Source organism: Ovis canadensis, chromosome 5 (assembly GCF_042477335.2).
Source record: "Ovis canadensis isolate MfBH-ARS-UI-01 breed Bighorn chromosome 5, ARS-UI_OviCan_v2, whole genome shotgun sequence".
NCBI lineage: Eukaryota > Metazoa > Chordata > Mammalia > Artiodactyla > Bovidae > Ovis > Ovis canadensis.
The window spans coordinates 71,121,726-71,143,425 of NC_091249.1; the positions used below are offsets into that span (position 1 = coordinate 71,121,726).

Below are 21,700 nucleotides of genomic sequence, written 5' to 3' on the forward strand. Positions count from 1 at the left end.
CTTCAAATTTTCTCCACACACCCTCCCTGCTGCTCTCTCTCTCCTCATGTCCATCTCCCTGCAGCCTCTAAAAGGGCCCTTTTGTTTTGCCCCAGCAATTCATATCTTCCTCTTGTTAACAGATGTCATACTCCAGTCGCCAAAGTAAAAAGCCCCAAAGGTAATCTATATAATTGTCTCTATAAGTCACACTTGACTCTGGCCCACTCACAGTACCTGTGCAAGGCTGGCCTCATTATCCACCAGAAATTCAGAGAACTTTGATGGCATCTCAGGTTGCTATCAAAGTGGCAAAGCTGGGATCTGAACGTCCATCCTTCTTGCGCTCAGGCCCATCCTCTGTGTGTTGGAAGTGCCTCACCAGGTGGCCTCCCACACAGATGGGCAAGGACATGGTTTCATTTAGTGAGGTAGCCCTGGTGCTCCAGAGCAGAGATGTTCACACGGCACCAGCCACCAGGGAAACCATGGCTTTCTGGTCTGGAGTCTGATGACTTGTCAGACTTTGGGCCAGTCATTTCTCCTCCACCTTTTCCATTTATAACAAGTGAACCTGGCAGAAGCATTTGAGATTGACTACTAAACAGTTAAGAAGTCAGCTTTTTGGAACAACAAAATCAAAGTCTGGGTCTTAAAACCCTTTGGGGGTTGACTCAAAATCTGATCCCTATATTGAAAAGGAGCTTTTTCTCTTTCTTCCCATTTCCCTCCTAACTTCCACTGCTCTGCTCTCTTGAATATATACATTTTCTCTTAAGACTTTTGGAACACTATGCAATAACCGTCAAGGCATGTGAAGCACATGAGTGGTCTAAGTGTGAAGTCATTAGTGTGTTACACAGCTGTCGTTACAAATGAGCCACCTATAGGAGCACATTCACACACATGAATGACATCATCTCACCAAGACTGAAATCATAGTAGAATAACCAACAGAAGGGATCAAAGTTATCTCTCAACCACTGATTGCAAAGTTTGTGAATGAAAGAAGACTCTGGAAAAAAATAAACAGTTCATCCGACTTTAGTGGATATCTCTGAAATGGAAGCAAAAATTGGGGGGGGGGGCAGGTGGGCAGGGGGATAAACTTGCCTCCCTGGAGTATTTACTGCATCTTGAACTCTTTCAAGCACTTGGCTTTTCATTAAACATTAATTTCCCTAGAAACTGCAGCTTTCACTTCTTGGAGCTGTAGCAATTAAGGGCAGTTTTGGCTGGGCAGCTCTGACTTCCCAGCATGAATCTGTGAGCTCTGTGGCCTTTGCTCCACAGTTTTTACAAGACTTCTTAGTTTTCTGGGAAATACAGGATAAATCCTGCCCTAATGTAATAACCTGGGTCAGACCTGAAAACAGAATCACAGTAATAAACAGACTGCACTTTTTGAGAGGAAGCTACAGCTATTGATTCTCCCTCTCTTTTATCCCTAAGTAAGGCAACTTAGGACCTTCAAAGCATGTTTTTGTTCCTGAACCATCTGAATCGTCACTGAAAGTGTGGCAACAATTGATACTTTCACCTCTGAGGACTTAACTCACAAAAGGGCCACACGATGTCTTGGAAAGCTGGTTTCATTCATCCTGGTCCCCTCTCCCAGGAAGGGATGCGGGGTCACACCTGAAGGTGCAGGAACAGAGAAGCAGCTTCGCTGAAGTCACAGAGTGCATCACTGCTCTGAGAACAGAGGTATGATCCCAGGACCCAGGCTACTTGACTTACTCACTCCGTGCCTGGCAACCTCCATGGTCATCGGCCATTCTGATTTTCTGATAAAAACACGTTGTGGGTCTTTTGAGATGATGTGTTCTTTGAGGCTCTGAAAGATTCTGAACCCAGGACAGATGGAATCACTGTTCTTCAGTGAGCAACTGTCTTTGCAATAGTTAAGGCTGGGTTGATTCTTGATTACCCACATTAAATGGAGGGGAGCAGAGAAGAAAAGCACAAGTTAATCACAAAGTCATTAATTGTGCACAATGATTTGTCTCCAAGGATGTTCACTGTCACATTTTCACAAGGAAAATGGCTCTTTTCTCTCACGAGATTTCCCAACTAAATAGAATAAAACATTCATGATGAAAGGCAGGCAGTTTTTATTTATTTTTTTTGTTGTTGTTGGTTTTTTTTTTTTTTAATTTTTTTTTTAGTTTTTTATTTTTTAAATTTTTTTTTTTTTCACAGTAGGGACTTTTATTATTTGTCAAGTCAATCTCTGCAGTAACAGCTTCAATTTTTTCTACATAATTTTTCTTATTACTTCAAGAGTTTCACAAATCTGTTTAAGTATTCTTTATTTTCTTACAGGGTTGTTTTTTTCCAAGGCTGGCAATATATAGACACTTTATCTTCGCTTTTATTCTGTTTACCTTGTCTGGTATTTATAATCCTATCTCTCTTCAGGCCATTTTGTCCTCTGTCCAGTGTTTAGATTTTGATACTCTCTTTTTAAGCAAAGCAGTTTCTTCAGTATATTCCTCTTGATCCAGATATACATTCTTCTTCTTTGGAAATTCAGAGCTTATTATGAAATAACTATTCTCCACTAACTTAATATCACATTCATCATGTTCAAGGTTTGCTGCAATCTCCTCCTCTGCTGCTGACTCTTCAATAGGAGAGAGAGATCCATCATCATCCAAGTATCTGTATCTTCGACTATCAAGGTCTTCTTTTTCTAAATCTTCAGCAACATTCATCTGTTTCAAGGATTCCTTGAGGTAGTATTCATACTTCAGTTTTTCAAGGTAGTTAAAAAATCCTCTTGCCACTGCTTGCTCAAAGGTTAAAATTTTTCTCCAAGGTAATGGTTTTCTTCCATTTTTTGATTCTAAAAATGGGAAACCAGGTCTTTTGTCTTTAAATTGTTTCTCAGTAATTTGTGAGTATCTAGTGGTTCTCCTTCCTTTTGGTCTTCCCACTGATCTTCCTGTTGGCTTGTATTTCCTCTTTTTACGTTTATGTTTCTTATTTTTGAATCTTTCAAAAATAGCCTTTAAAGTCAGTGGTCTTGGCTCTATAGATGAGTCACTAGATGTCTCTGTTGCCTGTGTACTTTTGGGTATGTGAACGAATTTTCTGATAGTGTTTCTTTGCCTCCGTTTAGGTGGGACAGGAACACATTGAGTTTTAAATAAGCTGCTACCAGAGGAAGAGCTGTCACTTTGATTCTCAGTTTCCACAGCTAAATCAGATGCCGTTGTATAGTTAAGAGAATCCATTCTTGAACCAAGTCCCTCTCAATTATCTTTTGCTTTCAATAGATTTCTGACCATATAAAATCTGGTAAATGTGGTGTACTTTCCTGCGCCGGCTCGGCACGGACCTCTGCTGCGGACAGCAACCTACCCGACCATAGCACCCCGAAAGAAAGACTGGAGACAACAACCGCCGCCGCCGCGCGGGAGGAAAAGCTATTTTTTAAATTTTAAAATCTTTAATTCTTACATGCGTTCCCAAACATGAACCCCCCTCCCACCTCCCTCCCCATAACATCTCTCTGGGTCATCCCCATGCACCAGCCCCAAGCATGCTGCATCCTGCGTCAGACATAGACTGGCGATTCAATTCTTACATGATAGTATACATGTTAGACTGTCATTCTCCCAAATCATCCCACCCTCTCCCTCTCCCTCTGAGTCCAAAAGTCCGTTATACACATCTGTGTCTCTTTCCCTGTCTTGCATACTGGGTCGTCATTGCCATCTTCCTAAATTCCATATATATGTGTTAGTATACTGTATTGGTGTTTTTCTTTCTGGCTTACTTTACTCTGTATAATCGGCTCCAGTTTCATCCATCTCATCAGAACTGATTCAACAAGTGGTGCTGGGAAAACTGGTCAACCACTTGTAAAAGAATGAAACTAGATCACTTCCTAACACCGCACACAAAAATAAACTCAAAATGGATTAAAGATCTAAATGTAAGATCAGAAACTATAAAACTCCTAGAGGAGAACATAGGCAAAACACTCTCAGACATAAATCACAGCAGGATCCTCTATGATCCACCTCTCAGAATTCTGGAAATAAAAGCAAAAATAAACAAATGGGATCTAATTAAAATTAAAAGCTTCTGCACAACAAAGGAAAATATAAGCAAGGTGAAAAGACAGCCTTCTGAATGGGAGAAAATAATAGCAAATGAAGCAACTGACAAACAACTAATCTCAAAAATATACAAGCAACTTATGCAGCTCAATTCCAGAAAAATAAACAACCCAATCAAAAAATGGGCCAAAGAACTAAATAGACATTTCTCCAAAGAAGACATACGGATGGCTAACAAACACATGAAAAGATGCTCAACATCACTCATTATTAGAGAAATGCAAATCAAAACCACAATGAGGTACCACTTCACACCAGTCAGAATGGCTGCGATCCAAAAATCTGCAAGCAATAAATGCTGGAGAGGGTGTGGAGAAAAGGGAACCCTCCTACACTGTTGGTGGGAATGCAAACTAGTACAGCCACTATGGAGAACAGTGTGGAGATTCCTTAAAAAATTGCAAATAGAACTCCCTTATGACCCAGCAATCCCACTTCTGGGCATACACACTGAGGAAACCAGAATGGAAAGAGACACATGTACCCCAATGTTCATTGCAGCACTGTTTATAATAGCTAGGACATGGAAACAACCTAGATGTCCATCAGCAGATGAATGGATAAGCAAGCTGTGGTACATATACACAATGGAGTATTACTCAGCCATTAAAAAGAATTCATTTGAATCAGTTCTGGTTTTTTTTTTTTACAAAACGTAAAGCTGCCAAATATTCCTTACTGCAAAAGAATACCAGAGAGAGAAGAAAGATAAAATCTGATGAAAGATGAGGCTATTGTAATTTGGAAGCTTAGGAAGGATGAGCCTTTGTGAACAGCATGACTGAAGGGCAAGGTCACGCAACATGTTGAGTCATGAGGATGGGCCCAGGGAGTGGCAGGGCTCAGGCTCACCCTTGAATATCTGAGAGGCTATATCATGGGCACCACAGGCCTGGAGAGTGGGCAAGGATGTATACCAAACTTACAGCGGGACATGAAAAGAATAACGCCTAGGTATTGAGAATATAAGAGACTCTTTCACTCATCAGATAGGATATATCAGACTGCACAGACCACAGCAAAGCATTTAGAAATCCTACTGGTGGGCAGGAGGGAGCTGATCAAAGAGGCTGGCTTTGAAGATGAAGCCTTTGCAGTGAGTAGCCGGGTCATATCAGACACATCATATTCGGAGCCTTGATTTCTAATAACTGCTATGAGGATGAAATGAGTTAATACAGAAGAAAGCTTTAACAAGGCTATTGGCATGTGATAAGCCCTTAAAACCTGTTTACAAATATTATTGTTGTTGTCGCTGATACTATTGCCATCTCATTTCAAAAATTTTCCCATTCCTTAAGCATGAGCTACACATAATGACTTCTAGAGAGTTTGGTATGCAAAAGGGAGAAATGAATCATCTTTCAATGTAGATCTTGATAAACATTATCTCAGCCCAGCGATCAAGGTCAACATCCACAGTGATAAGTCATGTTCATCATATGTACCCTTGATGTGATATCATGAAACGGCTCTGTAGTATTCTGTGACCTCTGGTATTCTTCCAAAATATCCATAACTCCAGTCTAACCAATCAGACAACCCTTCAGAGAGAGGGCCATCCTGTAAAATACCAGACCAGTACTCCTCAAAATTGTCAAACTCACCAAAAACTAGGAAAGTCTAAGAAATAGCCCAGAGGAGTCTAAGGAGATGTGACAACTGAATATAATATGTATCCTGAATGGGATCCTGGGGCAGACAATCAGGGACATGACGGGAAAATGATGAAATCCAAATAAAGTATGATGTTTAGTCAGTAACAGTGTATCAATATGGGTTCATAAGTTTTGGCCCAGGTACTACACTAAAGCAAAATGCTAAATGCTAAAGCAAGATGTTAACAGTAGGGGAAACTGAGTGAAAGGTGTACAGAAACTCTCTGTATGATCTTGGCAACTATTCTGTAAACTCTTCTTTAAAAAAAAAGTTTATTTACCCACAGGCACATGAAATGATGCTCAGCATTGCTAATGGTCAGGGGAATGCAAATCAGAACCACAGTGAGATATCACCTCACTTCTGTCAGAATGGCCATCATCAAAAAGACCAATTACAAATGCTGGTGAGGATGTGGAGAAAAGGAGACCCTTGTACACTGTTGGTGGTAATATAAATTGAAGCAGCCACTATGGAAACGAGTATAGGGGTTTCTCAAAAGCCTGAAAACAGAACTACCATGTGACTCAGCAATTTCACTTCTGGCTATATATATCTGAAAAAAAAAAAATCAAAACCAGTAACTTGAAAAGACACATGCACCTCAATGTTTATAGTAGCATTATTTACAACTGCCAAGGTATGCAAGCAACCCAGGTGAATGGATAAAGAAGGTATAGTCCATACATACAATGGAATACTATTCAGTCATAAAAAGGATATATTTTTCCTATTTGCAGCAACATGGATGCACTTGGAGGCCATTATGCTAAGTGAAATCAGACAGAGAAAGACAAATACTATATAATACCACTTATATGTGGAATCTAAAAAATACAGTAAACTAGTGAATAAAAAAAGCAGCAGCTCACAGATACAGAGAACAAACTAGTCGTTACCAGAAGGAAGAGGGAGAGGGATGGGCAATATAGGGGTAAGGAGAAAAAAAGGGTTCTTATGGGATTATATGAAATCATATGTGTGAAACTTTTAAAAATTGTAAAGCACTATAGAATTTAAAAATAAGTTACCAAATGTTGCAAAATAAAAAAAAAAAAAACTGGTTTAAAGTTTATTTAATAAATAAACAAAAGAGGCCGGTATTAAGTGTACAAAGGATGTTTCAAATGGCTCTTCACACATCAGAAGGGAGAAGGGGCAGAAAGCGGACTTTACAACCTCTGATCCAACACGGATCTAATGTGGGATCATTTTCCCACTGAGCAGCCCACAGGCCCAACTTCACTGACCTAATTCTATTTTCTCAGTGGGTTCCATCCTCCTTGTCCTGCTGTGAAGTCCTGCCCCCTGAAAGTCTTTCCCTGTCAATAGCTTTTCCTCTCCTAGCTACTGTGAACAATATTCACCTCTACAAGTCACATCTTTCCATTTAAAATGTTTGGGGAAGCAGAAAGCGAATAATCAACACAATCAGTGGGGGATTTTTACACAGGCTTACTCTAAAGCTTGATTCTCTTTCTGAGACAGTAACTTATAAAAGTGACCCAATATTTACTAAGCACATATTCAAAGCCAAACATCAGTCTAAACACTTTATAAAGCGATTCCACATAATCTTCACACATAGGCTACAAACAAGGTACTAATAGTATCCCCACTTCATAGGTGAGAAAAAGGGACCACAGACAATTTCAGTGACTTCTGCAAGGTCACACATTGACCTGTAACCAGCTAGTTGTATCCAGGGCCAAGTAAAAATGAAATTTAGCAAATGGCCCTCACCCACTACACAGAAAGTTGGACATAAAATTCAGTGAGCATAAAATGATGAGTTGCCTGTTTACCTCCAATGATGAATCTTAACTTAGAACCCTCCAGACAAATTAGGAGGCAGTTGTTCAAAAAGTAAAACATGTCTACACTGATTGATCTTTTTAATCCATTAATTTACAACAAATATTTCTGACCTCTCTCCCATCTCTGAATCTTAGTGACCAACTAGCCTATTTCCATCTCTCACTTCAAGCCTTGGCCTTGACTTCAAACTGAAACAGGACTGGGGATGGGCTGCTATTAATTTCTGCTTTCAAAACACCAGATAACACAATATTGCAAATCAACTACACTTCAGTTTAAAAATTAAAAAGCTGAAAATTTAATGAATTGATTTTCAGACTTTGTCAAACTCTCCCTAGTTTTATTACATTGCCTAATTTTTGGCCATGTAATAAACCCATCTGAATCGGGTAACAGTCAGTCAGTCTTACTCCACAGGTGATATATTTACTTGAGGCTTAGTCCACAATGAAAAGTCATTACCAATATCTAACAAGTCACTAACCATAATTAACCATAACTAACCATAACTCGGAGAAGGCAATGGCAACACACTCCAGTACTCTTGCCTGGAAAATCCCATGGACAGAGGAACCTGGTAGGCTGCAGTCCACGGGGTCGCTAAGAGTCGGACACGACTGAGCGACTTAACTTTCACTTTTCACTTTCATGCATTGGAGAAGGAAATGGCAACCCACTCCAGTGTTCTTGCCTGAAGAATCCCAGGGACAGGGGAGCCTGGGGGGCTGCTGTCAATGGGTTCGCATAGAGTCGGACATGCCTGGAGCGACTTAGCAGCAGCAGCAACCATAGCTAGCCTTAACCATCACTAGACTTTTTGAACATCTCCTAAGTAAGTAGACTGAGCGGGGGCTTTACAAAACATATCATATTTAATACTAATAATGATGGTTAACTAAGGCCTTATTCTTCCATTTTAGAGTTGGAGAAAACAGGCTTAGAGAAGTTAAGGCACTTGCATGAAGTCAAACAGGATGTAGGCAAAGGAGTGAATATTTGAGCACAAATTCACTGGATCCAAAACTTGAAGACCTTGTGCTAGTCTACAAGCACCCTCCCCACTTGCGACCTTTCCCTGACTCACGACCTCACCATCATATTTGAAACTTCCCAGCTTCATTCAGAACTTCTTCCTTCCCTGCTTGAGATGCCCTGACCTTTACAGCATTCTCTCCAGTCCAGGGTGTCAACTTTCTCCTCTGATAAAAGCCACCATGTAAAGTGAAGGCCAGAAGGAGGCTGTTGTGGCTGCTGCTGCCACTGCCCCCAGGTCACACCAGTGCATCTTACCCGGCACCTCTGAGAAAAACCCACCTGAGGTCCTTTGACAGCTGAACAAGCTGTCAAACCTCTGTAAGCCTTAGGTATTTTTTCTACAAATGAATGTTGGCTGTTTTGTCTACTCAACATCCATGAAATATACATGGATCATTTTAGCAGAAGTTTCCCTATCCTAATTGCATTTATCAATAAAAGCTTACAGAGGAGAATAGGAAATTCTATAGGCAAAAGCATCAGGTGTGTAGATTCCACCTAACAAATACATAGCCATGCACATTCAGACTGTTATTTTTTTGACACTCACAACAAACTTGATGGTAAAAAGTATTACTGATGAGATCATTGTGGCCCCAAGATAGTAAAGGACTTGGACAATATAACATAACTAAAGAAGCAGCTATTCCTTAAATATGAACAAAATAGATAAAAATGTCTTTAAAATTGTGATGAATGAGACCCAGAAATTTCAAGTGAATGCATGAATGGGTTTCTGAAGTGGTATACTATCAGATCTCCTTCAGATCATAAATTCCTTCCAAAAGCTAAGAACCATACATTACACTAGACATGTACCAAAAATCACATGCTACTCTCATGAATTGCATAAATAGCTTTCAGTATAAAATGACAGCATTTGATCACCTCCTACTACTTAAAGATCTAGGAATCACATTGCACTGGGAGGTCCTGTAGCATAAAATATAGTTTGCACCTTGCTCTCCCCCCAGCGCCTGATGTGGCGCCTGAACTGAATCTAATAGAAATGAACTGAATCAAATGGAATCTTCTTGGGCACGGGGAAAGATAACACTGTCATTAACATTTCAGCCACTCTACATTGCAAACACAAGATCCAACACAGAGGATCCATGCGACTGACCTCTGAGGAGGAGGATGTTAATATTACTGATGTTATTATTAATATCAGAATCCATACAATAAAAACAAAATTATATTCTTGGAAGCCATGAGTTATTAAGATAATTCATAGGAATGAAGAAACTGATCACAACACTAATGGCTAAAATTTATTAGCCAAAGAATCATGAAAAGTATTTTTTGTGCACATTTTTTCTTTTTCTCCCTACTCTGGGTTCTAAGGGGATAATATTGTCTGGTTAAGGGCACTATACAGGGCAGATCTCTTGAGGTTTATGCTATTATTACCTATATATTAGTGAAGCTGCTCGTTCATGTCCAACTCTTTGCGACCCCATGGACTGTAGTCTACCAGGCTCCTCAGTCCATGGAATTTTCCAGGGAAGAGTACTGGAGTGGGTTGCCATTTCCATATTACAGATGAGGAAAATGAGTCTTTGAGATGTGCAACAACTTGCCTAAGTTCATACCTCTAATGAATTACAGATCTGGAATGTGAATTCATGTCAAATTCAAGTGTAGAGCCTGAACTTTAACCATCATGCTACCCAGCCTCCCCTTCAGGTGTGAAGCCCAGCTCAAGAGAGATGGACTGAGCTGAAGGCACCCCCATCCCTCTCACCCAGCAGCAAAGAAAAGTATGAGAACCAGTACCCACCACTCAGCTTGCTTCCTCTCTTCCTCTGATGCTCTTTCCAGAAAGTTCAAAACCTCTTTATATCTGCCTTAAAACCAAATTGATCTAGTTTTTCTTCCACATTTTTCTTCTTAACAAGGCCTTTGCTCCCACTCAATCACTTCCTTACTATTTGCCTTTCTCCTCCTCCAGAGTACCTATTGAAAAGTCACACCCTTTTGGTCTTTAGTACAAATCAATAGTCCATTTTGGAGAATAGATTTCCTCTCCCTTGAGACTTCTGTGTCTATAATCTGCTTCAGAAATTGGAATGCAGAGAGGCTGGGACCAGAGTTGCTTTACCGCCCATGAACACTGTTAAGTCATCCAGGGAAGCCCGAGTGCTACAAATGCCTGCAGGGTTTGTTTGGTGGTGAGACAGACACTGCAAGGGGCCCCAAATAAATCATTAATAAGATCATTTTCCTTGTGATGGGTTGGAAAACAAGCAACCCCACATTCATTGTGTGTTTCCTAGGAATGCAATGCCCGTAGCAGCCTGAACACAGGCTGAAGGAGCAGCGATCCTAAAGCCTAAAGATCTGGTTGGCTCCGTTTTTTATGAGGTGCACAACCTTGGGTAGGTCAGTTAACTTCCCTGAGTCTCAGTGTCCTCAGACATAAAATGGAGCTAACATTCTTTCTTCAATGGTACACAATCCATGTGAATATAAGTCAGAAATCTACAAGTCATCCTTGTTTCTTTTTTCCCCCCAAGACCCCATCTATTTCTGAATTCTGTTGTTTCCATATCTTACGTACCTCCCAAATCTCCCTGTCTTCATTCCCACCAGCTACATTAGTTCAGGCATTTGGATATCCTCACTAGACTAATACCAGGTCCTTCTGACCAATCCCTCTGTTCCTAGTTCAGCACCATCATCAATCCTCTCTTGTACAGCAGCTGGTTGTTGTGCTAAAGTACACATCTCATCATGCTGATCCTGACTAAAAGTATTATATGACTCTCCATCACTTGAGAATAAAATGCAAACTTGCCAGAGGGCTTGATACAAAGCCCTCTATGACCTTGATCTTACATACTTTAAGAGTTAGGTATCTTCAGATGCAAGTGACAGAATCACCTCTCCAATAGGCTTACCCACAGAGGAGAACTTACTCACTTAGGGAACTAAAAAAGCATAGGGCAGATCAGGTACAACAGGGTCTAAAGGCTCAAACAGTCACATTAAAAAGCTGTTTTTCATCATCCTCTGCTTTGCTATTCTCATAGTGACTTTTTTCTGGTTTAGGCTCTTCCCACTCAATAACAAGTTTACCCCCAGAAGTATCAGGGTTGCCTAGTCCTTATTTAGTAATTCTCTGGAAAGAGAACATCATCTTCTCACTAATTTTAACAAGTCACAAGGCAAAGCCACAATAGTCTGCCTTGGGTCATGGATCACAAGCCCTTAACTAGACACTGTGACTAGGAGGGAAATGGTCACAAGACAGGGTCATCCAAGAGGCCTGGCTGGCACAATCCTGCCTGAAATCCATGACTGAACAGTAGAGTTATCCACAGAAATCAGACTGCTATCACCGAAATAATGCTAGCCTGGCAGAAACAATAGCTATTTTATTGTCCTCACCCATAAGAATGTCTCTCCCACTCTAGGCTCTAAAATTTAGTGGCTTAAAATTATTTTGTTTTATTCATGATTTTCTGGAGGTCAGGAATTCAGAAAGGGCTTAGTTCCTGCTTGGGGTCTCCCTTGTGGATGCAGTGAGATGTAAGCTGGAGCTACAGACATCTGAGGACTCGCCTGGGTTGAATGTTCAAGACAGCTCTTTCACAAGATGACTACAGTGCTGCCTGATGGGAGCTCAGCTGGACCATCAACTGAGTGCCTACACATGGCCCCTCAGCTTGGAAATCCACCTCCAAGGGGATGGGCTTCTTACACAGTAACCCAGGGTTTGGTACCCTGGCAGTACAGCAAAAAAAAGCCACATCACCTTTTCTGACCTAGCCTCAGAAGCCAGGCCATGTCACTTTTCTGGGTTCTATTGATTACAAGGCTTCCCAGATTCAAGAGGAAGGGCCATGGACCACATCTTGGTATAAGAGGAGTATCAAGGACTTCACTGATGGTCCAGTGATCAAGACTCCCTGCTTCCAATGCAGGGGGTGTGGGTTTGATCCCTGGTTAGGGAACTAAGATCCCACATGCTGTGCAGTAGGCCAAAAATAAATAAAACATAAATTTAAAAAAAGAAAAAAATGAGAACATTCTGAACAGAAAACAAGTTTAAAAAGAGGAATATGAAATAATTTGTAGCCACAATCATTTTCTATTGTTTTATGAACATATTCCTATCATGTCAACAATATTTGCCTTTCTGGATGCATTTCTGTCTGTCTAGAATATCCTTTTGGAGAAGGAAATGGCAACCCACTGCAGTGTTCTTGCCTGGAGAATCCCAGGGATGGGGGAGCCCGGTGGGCTGCCGTCTATGGGGTCACACAGAGTCGGACATGACTGAAGCGACTTAGCAGCAGCAGCAGAATAACCTTTACATCTTCTTTGTCTTTGTACCTAACTCCCCTCTCCCAAGGCATACCCTCACTGCAAAGCTCCTACTTTCCCCTCTGCTTCGAGAGAGGGCCATATGCTGGGGACACAACCCCTATAATAAAGCTTTTTTCCTGATGTGTTATAACTCTTTACCTCTGTCTCTATCAATAGCCTTTGCTCCTTGAAGGCAGGGACAAAATTCTTATTTGCCTCTATGCTTCACATACTGTCTTTCATAGAGCTTCAGGACATATTTGCCAAATGACAGAATTAGATTATAGAGCCAGAGAGCTTTTCAAATGTTAAAGTGCTATTCAAACAAAGCTTGTCATTATTTACAAGATAAGTAAGCCTTTTATTGAGGAAAATGTAATAGCTTCTAGTGATAGTTTTCTGCCTGACAAATTCTAAATGGGTAACCCATTTGACTGTTAAAAAAATTATTAAAAAATTTTTTTTTCTTTCTTTCTCCAGCTTAAGTACTAGTGACATCTACTTGCTTGTACTTTATTACTTGGATCACTGTTCTCCAGATTTTACCAACAAGTCATCTTTCCAGGGACCTGTTTAATCAGGCCAACTTTTCTCTATGTCGCATTCATATCATCTAATTTTCCTGACGCAGTACTTATTTTCTTAAAGTAGTCTTCTATTTATTCAGTATATATTTTCTAAGTACCTAAGGGCCTATATGCAGGTCAGGAAGCAACAGTTCGAACTGAACATGGAACAACAGACTGGTTCCAAATAGGAAAAGGAGTACATCAAGGCTGTAAATTGTCACCCTGCTTATTTAACTTATATGCAGAGTAGATCATGAGACACGCTGGGCTGGAAGAAACACAAGCTGGAATCAAGATTGCCGGGAGAAATATGAATAACCTCAGATACGCAGATGACACCACCCTTATGGCAGAAAGTGAAGAGGAGCTAAAGAGCCTCTTGATGAAAGTGAAAGAGGAGAGTGGAAAAGTTGGCTTAAAGCTCAACATCCAGAAAACTAAGATCATGGCATCTGGTCCCATCACTTCACGGGAAATAGATGGGGAAACAGTGGAAACAGTGTCAGACTTTATTTTTCTGGGCTCCAAAATTACTGCAGATGGTGACTGCAGCCATGAAATTAAAAGACACTTACTCCTTGGAAGGAAAGTTATGACCAATCTAGATAGCATATTCAAAAGCAGAGATATTACTTTGCCAACAAAGGTCCATCTAGTCAAGGCTATGGCTTTTCCTGTGGTCATGTATGGATGTGAGAGTTGGACTGTGAAGAAAGCTTAGCGCCAAAGAATTGATGCTGTTCAACTGCGGTGTTGGAGAAGACTCTTGAGAGTCCCTTGGACTTCAAGGAGATCCAACCAGTCCATCCTAAAGGAGATCAGCCCTGGGTGTTCATTGGAAGGACTGATGCTCAAGCTAAAACTCCAATACTTTTTCCATCTCATGTGAAGAGTTGACTCATTTGAAAAAATTCTGATGCGGGGAGGGATTGGGGGCAAGAAGAGAAGGGGACAACAGAGGATGAGATGGCTGGATGGCATCACCAACTCGATGGACATGAGTTTGGGTAAACTCCAGGAGTTGGTGATGGACAGGGAGGCCTGGCATGCTGCGATTCATGGGGTTGCAAAGAGTTGGACACAACTGAGCAACTGAACTGAACTGAACTGAAGGGCCTACTATGTATGAGGCATTATGATGGACTCCAGGGATTCAGTGAAAAACAAGTTACAATTCCTCCACCAAGAACCTACCTCAGTGCCTGGTGGAGAAAGAAAATGTCAACAGAAAGTGGTGGATGTTAAGCCAGAGGCCTACAGAGAGGAATATGGGGGTGGGTATTTAATCCTGTCTGGGGTAGATAAGAAAGACTCTAGGAGGAAACAGCAATGCATCTACAAAAAGGGGTAATAGTTAGACTCATAAAGAAGGCAACATCCCAGTGAGAGAGAACTCCCAGGGCCAAAGCACAAAGATAGGAAAGATGTGCAGAAGACTAACTAGCAGTGTCACATTCTGGCTATAAATTATGAGACAGAAAATGGCAGATTTCTGAAGTTTCTAGCTAACACAGTTGTGAAAACTGTATTGAATTTCAAGCACTAGAGTCTCTGGAAATCTTGGGCTAACTGGGAATCTAGCTAATTACCCAAAGAGTTCAGGAAACAACTGTAGAAGATCAAACTCGGGAATTTTTTAAATTATTATGGAGCCTTTTATCCAAGCCAAGTGGAATTTACCGCTTAAAAAAAAAAAAATCTAGCCCAAGCTCTACATTTTACCACTTGGGAGACTGAGAACAATTTATTCACTGATCCTCAAGACCGTGGAATCACTCAAGACTACATGATACTTCTGCCTATCTCAGAAAGCTGCTGGGAAAATCATAATGATGGTATAAGCAGAGATCCTTTTGTGGACAGAGGTTACTTTTAATTAGCTAACTTTCTTTGCCACTGTTAATCCCAAAGAAAGGCAATGCCAAAAAATGTTCAGACTACCACACAATTGCATTTATCTCACATGCTAGCACAGTAATGCTCAAAATTCTCCAAGCCAGGCTTCAAAACACGTGAACCGTGAACTTTCAGATGTTCAAGCTGGATTTAAAAAAGGCAGAGGAACCAGAAATCAAATTGCCAACATCTGTTGGATCATCAAAAAAGCAGGAGAGTTCCAGAAAAACATCTACTTCTGCTTCATTGACTAAGCCAAACCCTTTGACTGTGTGGATCACCACAAACTGTGGAAAATTCTTCAAGAGATGGGAATACCAGACCACCTGACCTGCCTCCTGAGACACCTGTATGAAAGTCAAGAAGCAACCATTAGAACTGGACATGGAACAACAGACTGGCTGCAACTCAGGAAAGGAGTATGTCAAGGCTGTTTATTGTCACCCTGCTTATTTAACTTATATGCAGAGTACATCATGAGAAATGCTGGACTGGATGAAGCACAAGCTAGAATCAAGATTGCTGGGAGAAATATCAATAGCCTCAGATATGCAAATGACACCACCCTTATGGCAGAAAGCGAAGAAGAATTAAAGAGCCTTTTGATGAGATTAAAAGAAGAGAGTGAAAAAGCTGGCTTAAAACTCAACATTCAGAAAATGAAGATCATGGCATCTGGCCCCATCACTTCATGGGAAATAGATGGGGAAATAGTGGAAACAGAGAGAAAGTTTATTTTGGGGGACTCCAAAATCACTGCAGATGGTGATTGCAGCCATGAAATTAAAAGATGCTTGCTCCTTGGAAGAAAAGTTATGACCAACCTAGACAGCATATTAAAAAGCAGAGACATTGCTTTGCCAACAAATGTCCGTCTAGTCAAAGCTATGATTTTTCTAGTAGTCATGTATGGATGTGAGAGTTGGACTGTAAAAAAGCTAAGCACTGAAGAATTGAGACTTTTGAATTGTGGTGTTGGAGAAAACTCTTGAGAATACCTTGGACATTAAAGAGAGCCAACCAGTCCATCCTAAGGGAAATCTGTCCTGATTATTCATTGGAAATACTGATGCTGAAGCTGAAACTCCAATACTTTGGCCACCTGATGCGAAGAACTGACCCTTATGAAAAGACCCTGATGCTGGGAAAGATTGAAGGCAGGAAAAGGGGACAACAGAGGATGAGATGGTCTGATGGCATCATCAACTCAATGGACATGAGTCTGAGTAAGCTCCAGGAGTTGGTGATGGACAGGGAGGCCTGATTGCTGCAGTCTATGGGGTCACAAAGAGTTGGACATGACTGAGAGACTGAACTGACTGACTGACTCATTGTTAAAAGAACACTTCTTTTTTCTTCCTTACTTCACTTCATATTATCTTGGTCTGACCAATCAGAACACTATTGAGCCATGTCCATATTACACACTGCAGGACTAAGCACATGTCCCATTTAGGTTCATAGATGACCACCTGGTTCAATCAAATAAATCCTATGAGTCACAGGAAACATGAAAGAGAAGCTTTCTTTCCAGTGGAGCTGTTAAGTCAGTATAGGTCAAATGAAAAAAAAAAAAACACTACAGGGCAACAACAAGTAAAGAAATGCCTACGAAAGACGACTGTAGAGGAAAACAGCAGAGACAAGAGACAGGTAAAATTGATGATAAGAATACCTGGTTACAAATGCCTTTAAAATAAAAATATATCTTGCAGTTGATAATTTCAACTTTTCAAGTGAATTTTACTTTTGTTTCTTTACCTTGTGACAATAACGAGTCCACTTTTCATGGTTTCAGTTACCTGCAATTAACCAAGATCTAAAACTATTAAATGGAAACTTCTAGGAACAAAAAATTCATAAATTTAAAATTGTGCACCATTCTAAGAAGTATGATAAAATCTCACACCATCCTGCTATATCCCACCTGGAACGAGAATTATGTCTTTGTCCAGGATATCCCACCTGTCAGTCATTTAGTAGCCATTTGGTTATCAGACGGCTATGGTGTTCCAGTGCTTATGTTCAAATAATTCTTATTTTACTTAATAATGATCCCAAAGCTGAAAAGTAATGATGCTGGTGATTCAGATATGCTAAAGAGAATCTCTAAAGTACTTCCTTTAAGTGAAAAGGTGAAAGTTCTTGACTTAAGAAAAAAAAATTATATGATACAGTTACTAACATCTATAGTAAGAAAACGTACTCTATCCACAAAACTGTGAAGAAAGAAAAAGAAGTCCATGCTGGTTTTGCTTTTACAACTCAGCCTGCAGAAGTTACAGTCCCTGTGCATGGTAAGTATTTATTTATTTATTTTTTGGTTTTGAATGTTTTTTGTTTCTACTTGATTCTAAACATTCCTTTTTTGTTGTTTTGTTTTTAATATAAATTTATTTAAATAAGATGGAAAATATATTAAATTTATACAGTAAGATATTTTGAGAGAGCAAGAGAGAGACCACATGCCCATAACTTTTTTTTTACAGTGTATTGTTGTAATTGTTCTATTTTATGATTTGTTATTATTTATTTCTTATTGCACCTAATTTATAAATTAAATTTTATCCTATGTATCTATATATAGGAAAAACACAATGTATATAGGGTTTGGTACTTTTCACAGTTTCACACATCCACTGTGCATCTTAGAATGTATCCCCTGTGAATAAGGGGGGACTACTGTATACAAGTTTGTATCATCTGAGATGGAAATAGCTTTATTTCTTGCTTTCCAATTTCAATGTCTCTACTTATTTTTCTTGCCTTTTTATTTTGGGTAGAATCCTCAGTATAATGTTGGGTAGAAAGTGTGAGAACCGTCATTCTTTTATTGTTCCTGATCTTAGGAGGAGAGAAATAAGTCTTTCACCATTAAGCATGATGTTAGCTGTGAGTTTTTTGTAGATGTCTTTTATCAGAATGAGGAAGTTCTATTTTATTCCTTGTTTGTTGAGCTTCTTTTATTTATTAGAGGAAGATACTGGATTTTTGTAAATGTTTTTCTCTGTTTATTGGACAAGATATATTTTTGCCATAATTATTGACTTCAAAGAAAAAGAAAAAAATATTGGGGTATATAAGCAAAAAGACAAAGTGACTGTAAGAAAAAAATCAAATCATCATCAGAAGTATCAATATTAATGTTTTATATCAGAAGACAATGGAGTAACATATTTAAGACACTAAAGTAAATGTGAGCTGAAGATTTTATATTCAGTCAACTTTCAAACATAAAGGCAAAAAACAACCAAAATATAAGAATTCAGACAATAATGTTACCATGAGCCCACATAGCCTATGCCTAAATTTAAAGCATAAACTTTAAATTTCATAACAAGTCAATTTAAAATAAATTTTAGAAACACATATTTTTAGGAAAGAATAGCTTACCAAAGTAACACTAAAGGCAACAGAAAATGAGAATAGACTTTACTCATTAAAGAAATTATACCAATCACACAGAGAAACATCAGGCTTCCAGAAAACAGGAAAAAACAAAACATTTCCAAACTCATTTCATGAAACTAGGATAAACCTGAGGACCATGAGAATAAGGAAAATTAACAATTAGGTGAACTTATGACTATAAATGCAAATATCCTAAGAATATATTAGCACTACATAACCGCAGCACTATGTAAAATTATTGTCTTATTATGACCAAGTTACATTTTTTCCAGTAATACAGAAATAGTTTAATAGTAGAAAATTAATGTATTTCATAATATTAAGAGATTGAAAGAGAACAACACAGTTCATCTCAATAGATGGAGCAAAACCAGGCATTAAAGAAAATTTTATCAACACTCACTAACAATAAAGCAATTAGCACAGAAAAAATAGAAGGGAACTGTCTTAATTTGTTTAAGGACATGCCTCTAAATCTACTTTCATAGTACTTCATATTAAAGGCAAGAAATAAAATCCTCATCATTTAGATATGATATGATTATCTACATTAAAAATAAAAGATAATACATGAACCCATTTTGTTAACTCAGTGTTCAATTGCATTTTTATTCTTTATTTTATTCTCATTTAACTATAAATAAAATTTAGCAAATGAATTTTTAGCAGTACATTGTACTATGTTAGAAATAGATTTAATAAAAGATATGTAATGTTTCTACAGAAAAATCAGAAAACTTCATTTTTAAATTAAATAAATTTAAATAAATGAAGAAATAATTGAGAATTAACATAGCAAAGATGTCAATTCTTCCAAAATAAATTTATAAATTCATGCCACTCAAAATACTAATATGTTTTTCATGGAATGTAAAAAGTCAGTTTTAAAATTAATGTGTATTGCAAAGGTCCAGTAATAGCTCAGAGAACTTTAGAGAAAATTAAAGTTGAAGATTTTTACCACCAGATATCAAAATACATTAGAAAGCTATTGTAATATGGTAACAACACATTGGTATACTTAGATAAATTAGCCAATGGAACAAAACAGAGAGCTCAAAACCAGATCCATGCATATGCAGGAGCCATCTAAGTCAGAGAAGATGTTGAAGATTAGAGCACAGACGACAAGCTGTCTACAAATGGTGCTGGGACATATATGGGGGATAAAAACTTACTACATACTGAAACCAAAAATCAACTTTTGGTGTGGTAGAGATCTAAAAGTGAAAAGCAAAATCCTTAAAACCTGGAGAATACTCAAATCAGCTTTCTGACACGAAAAGTGTTAATAAAACACAAAAAGCATAAATAAAAATTAACAAATTCAACTATATTAAAAGCTTCTGTTCATCAAAAGACACCAAAAACATATGCCACACATATCAGAAACTAAAGATTTTGTTACTATGATAAAAGATTAGCATATGTGTATATGTGTGTGTGTGTGCGCGTGTGTATTCACTCCCATAGACATATATTTTCCACATACCTATAAAATAAGTAATACATTTAAAACATTAATAAAGCATATGAAGCCAATATTATAAAAGAAACTCAGATTAAAAAAGCAGATGAAATCTGTTCACTCTCATGCACAATCATAAAAGCAATCATTAAAAGCACAATGGAAAACTATTTCACACCTGTGTCATAGGCAAAAATATTTAAAGACTTGAGGAAGATTTGAAGAAATGACCCAGCAATCCCACTGTTGGGCATACACACTGAGGAAACCAGAATTGAAAGAGACACATGTACCCCAATGTTCATCGCAGCACTGTTTATAATAGCCAGGATGTGGAAGCAACCTAGATGTCCATCAGCAGATGAATGGATAAGAAAGCTGTGGTACATATACACAATGGAGTATTACTCAGTCATTAAAAGGAATACATTTGAATCAGTTCTAATGAGATGGATGAAACTGGAGCCGATTATAAAGAGTAAAGTAAGCTAGAAAGAAAAACACCAATACAGTATACTAACACATATATATGGAATTTAGAAAGATGGTAATGATGACCCTGTATGCAAGACAGCAAAAGAGACACAGATGTGTAGAGTGGACTTTTGGACTCTGAGGGAGAGGGAGAGGGTGGGATGATTTGGGAGAAGGGCATTGAAACATGTATACTATCATGTAAGAAATGAATTGCCAGTCTATGTCTGATGCAGGATACAGGATGCTTGGGGCTGGTGCACGGGGATGACCCAGAGAGATGTTATGGGGAGGGAGGTGGGAGGGAGGTTCATGTTTGGGAATGCATGTACACCCATGGTGGATTCATGTCAATGTATGGCAAAATCAATACAGTATTGTAAAGTAAAATAAAGTAAAAATAAAAATTAAAAAAAAAGAAAACAAACAACAAAGAAATTTGCTTCCATATATATATTTTTGTAAATGGTACACACTCATGTTTATAAAGAACACTGTCCAAATAAGGAAAAGAATAAAGAAGAAAGTTTGAAAATAAAAAAATTTAAAAAAATAAAGAAATGGGAGGGGAGGGAAAGATGGCGGAGGAATAGGATGGGAAGATCACTTTCTCCCTCACAAATTCCTCAAAAGAACATTTCAACGCCGAGCAAACTCCACAAAACAACTTCTGTAGGCTGGCAGAGGACATCAGGCAACCAGAAAAGCAGACCATTGTCTTCAAAAACAGGTAGGAAAAAATATAAAAGACGAAAAAGGAGACAAAGGAGGTGGGGAGGGAGCTCCGTCCCGTGAAGGGAAGCCCGTCCCGGGAAGAGAATTTTAAGAAGAGAGGTTTCCAAACACCAGGAAACACTCTCCCTGCCGAGTCTGTGGCGAGCCTTGGAAACACAGAGGGCAACATAACAGGAAGGAAAAATAGATAAATAATTAAAACCAACAGATTA

The 21,700-nt window shown here is 38.9% G+C and overlaps 1 protein-coding gene across 1 annotated transcript; it reads right to left on the reverse strand.

The window, feature by feature from the left end:
• Positions 1-2,274: 2,274 nt before the first annotated feature.
• LOC138440434 (TATA box-binding protein-associated factor RNA polymerase I subunit D) lies at positions 2,275-3,401 on the reverse strand. The gene has a single exon (XM_069589959.1). The coding sequence runs from the start codon at positions 3,216-3,218 to the stop codon at positions 2,397-2,399; it is 822 nt and encodes a 273-aa protein (XP_069446060.1). The 5' UTR covers positions 3,219-3,401; the 3' UTR covers positions 2,275-2,396.
• Between the last annotated feature and the right edge of the window lie 18,299 nt (positions 3,402-21,700).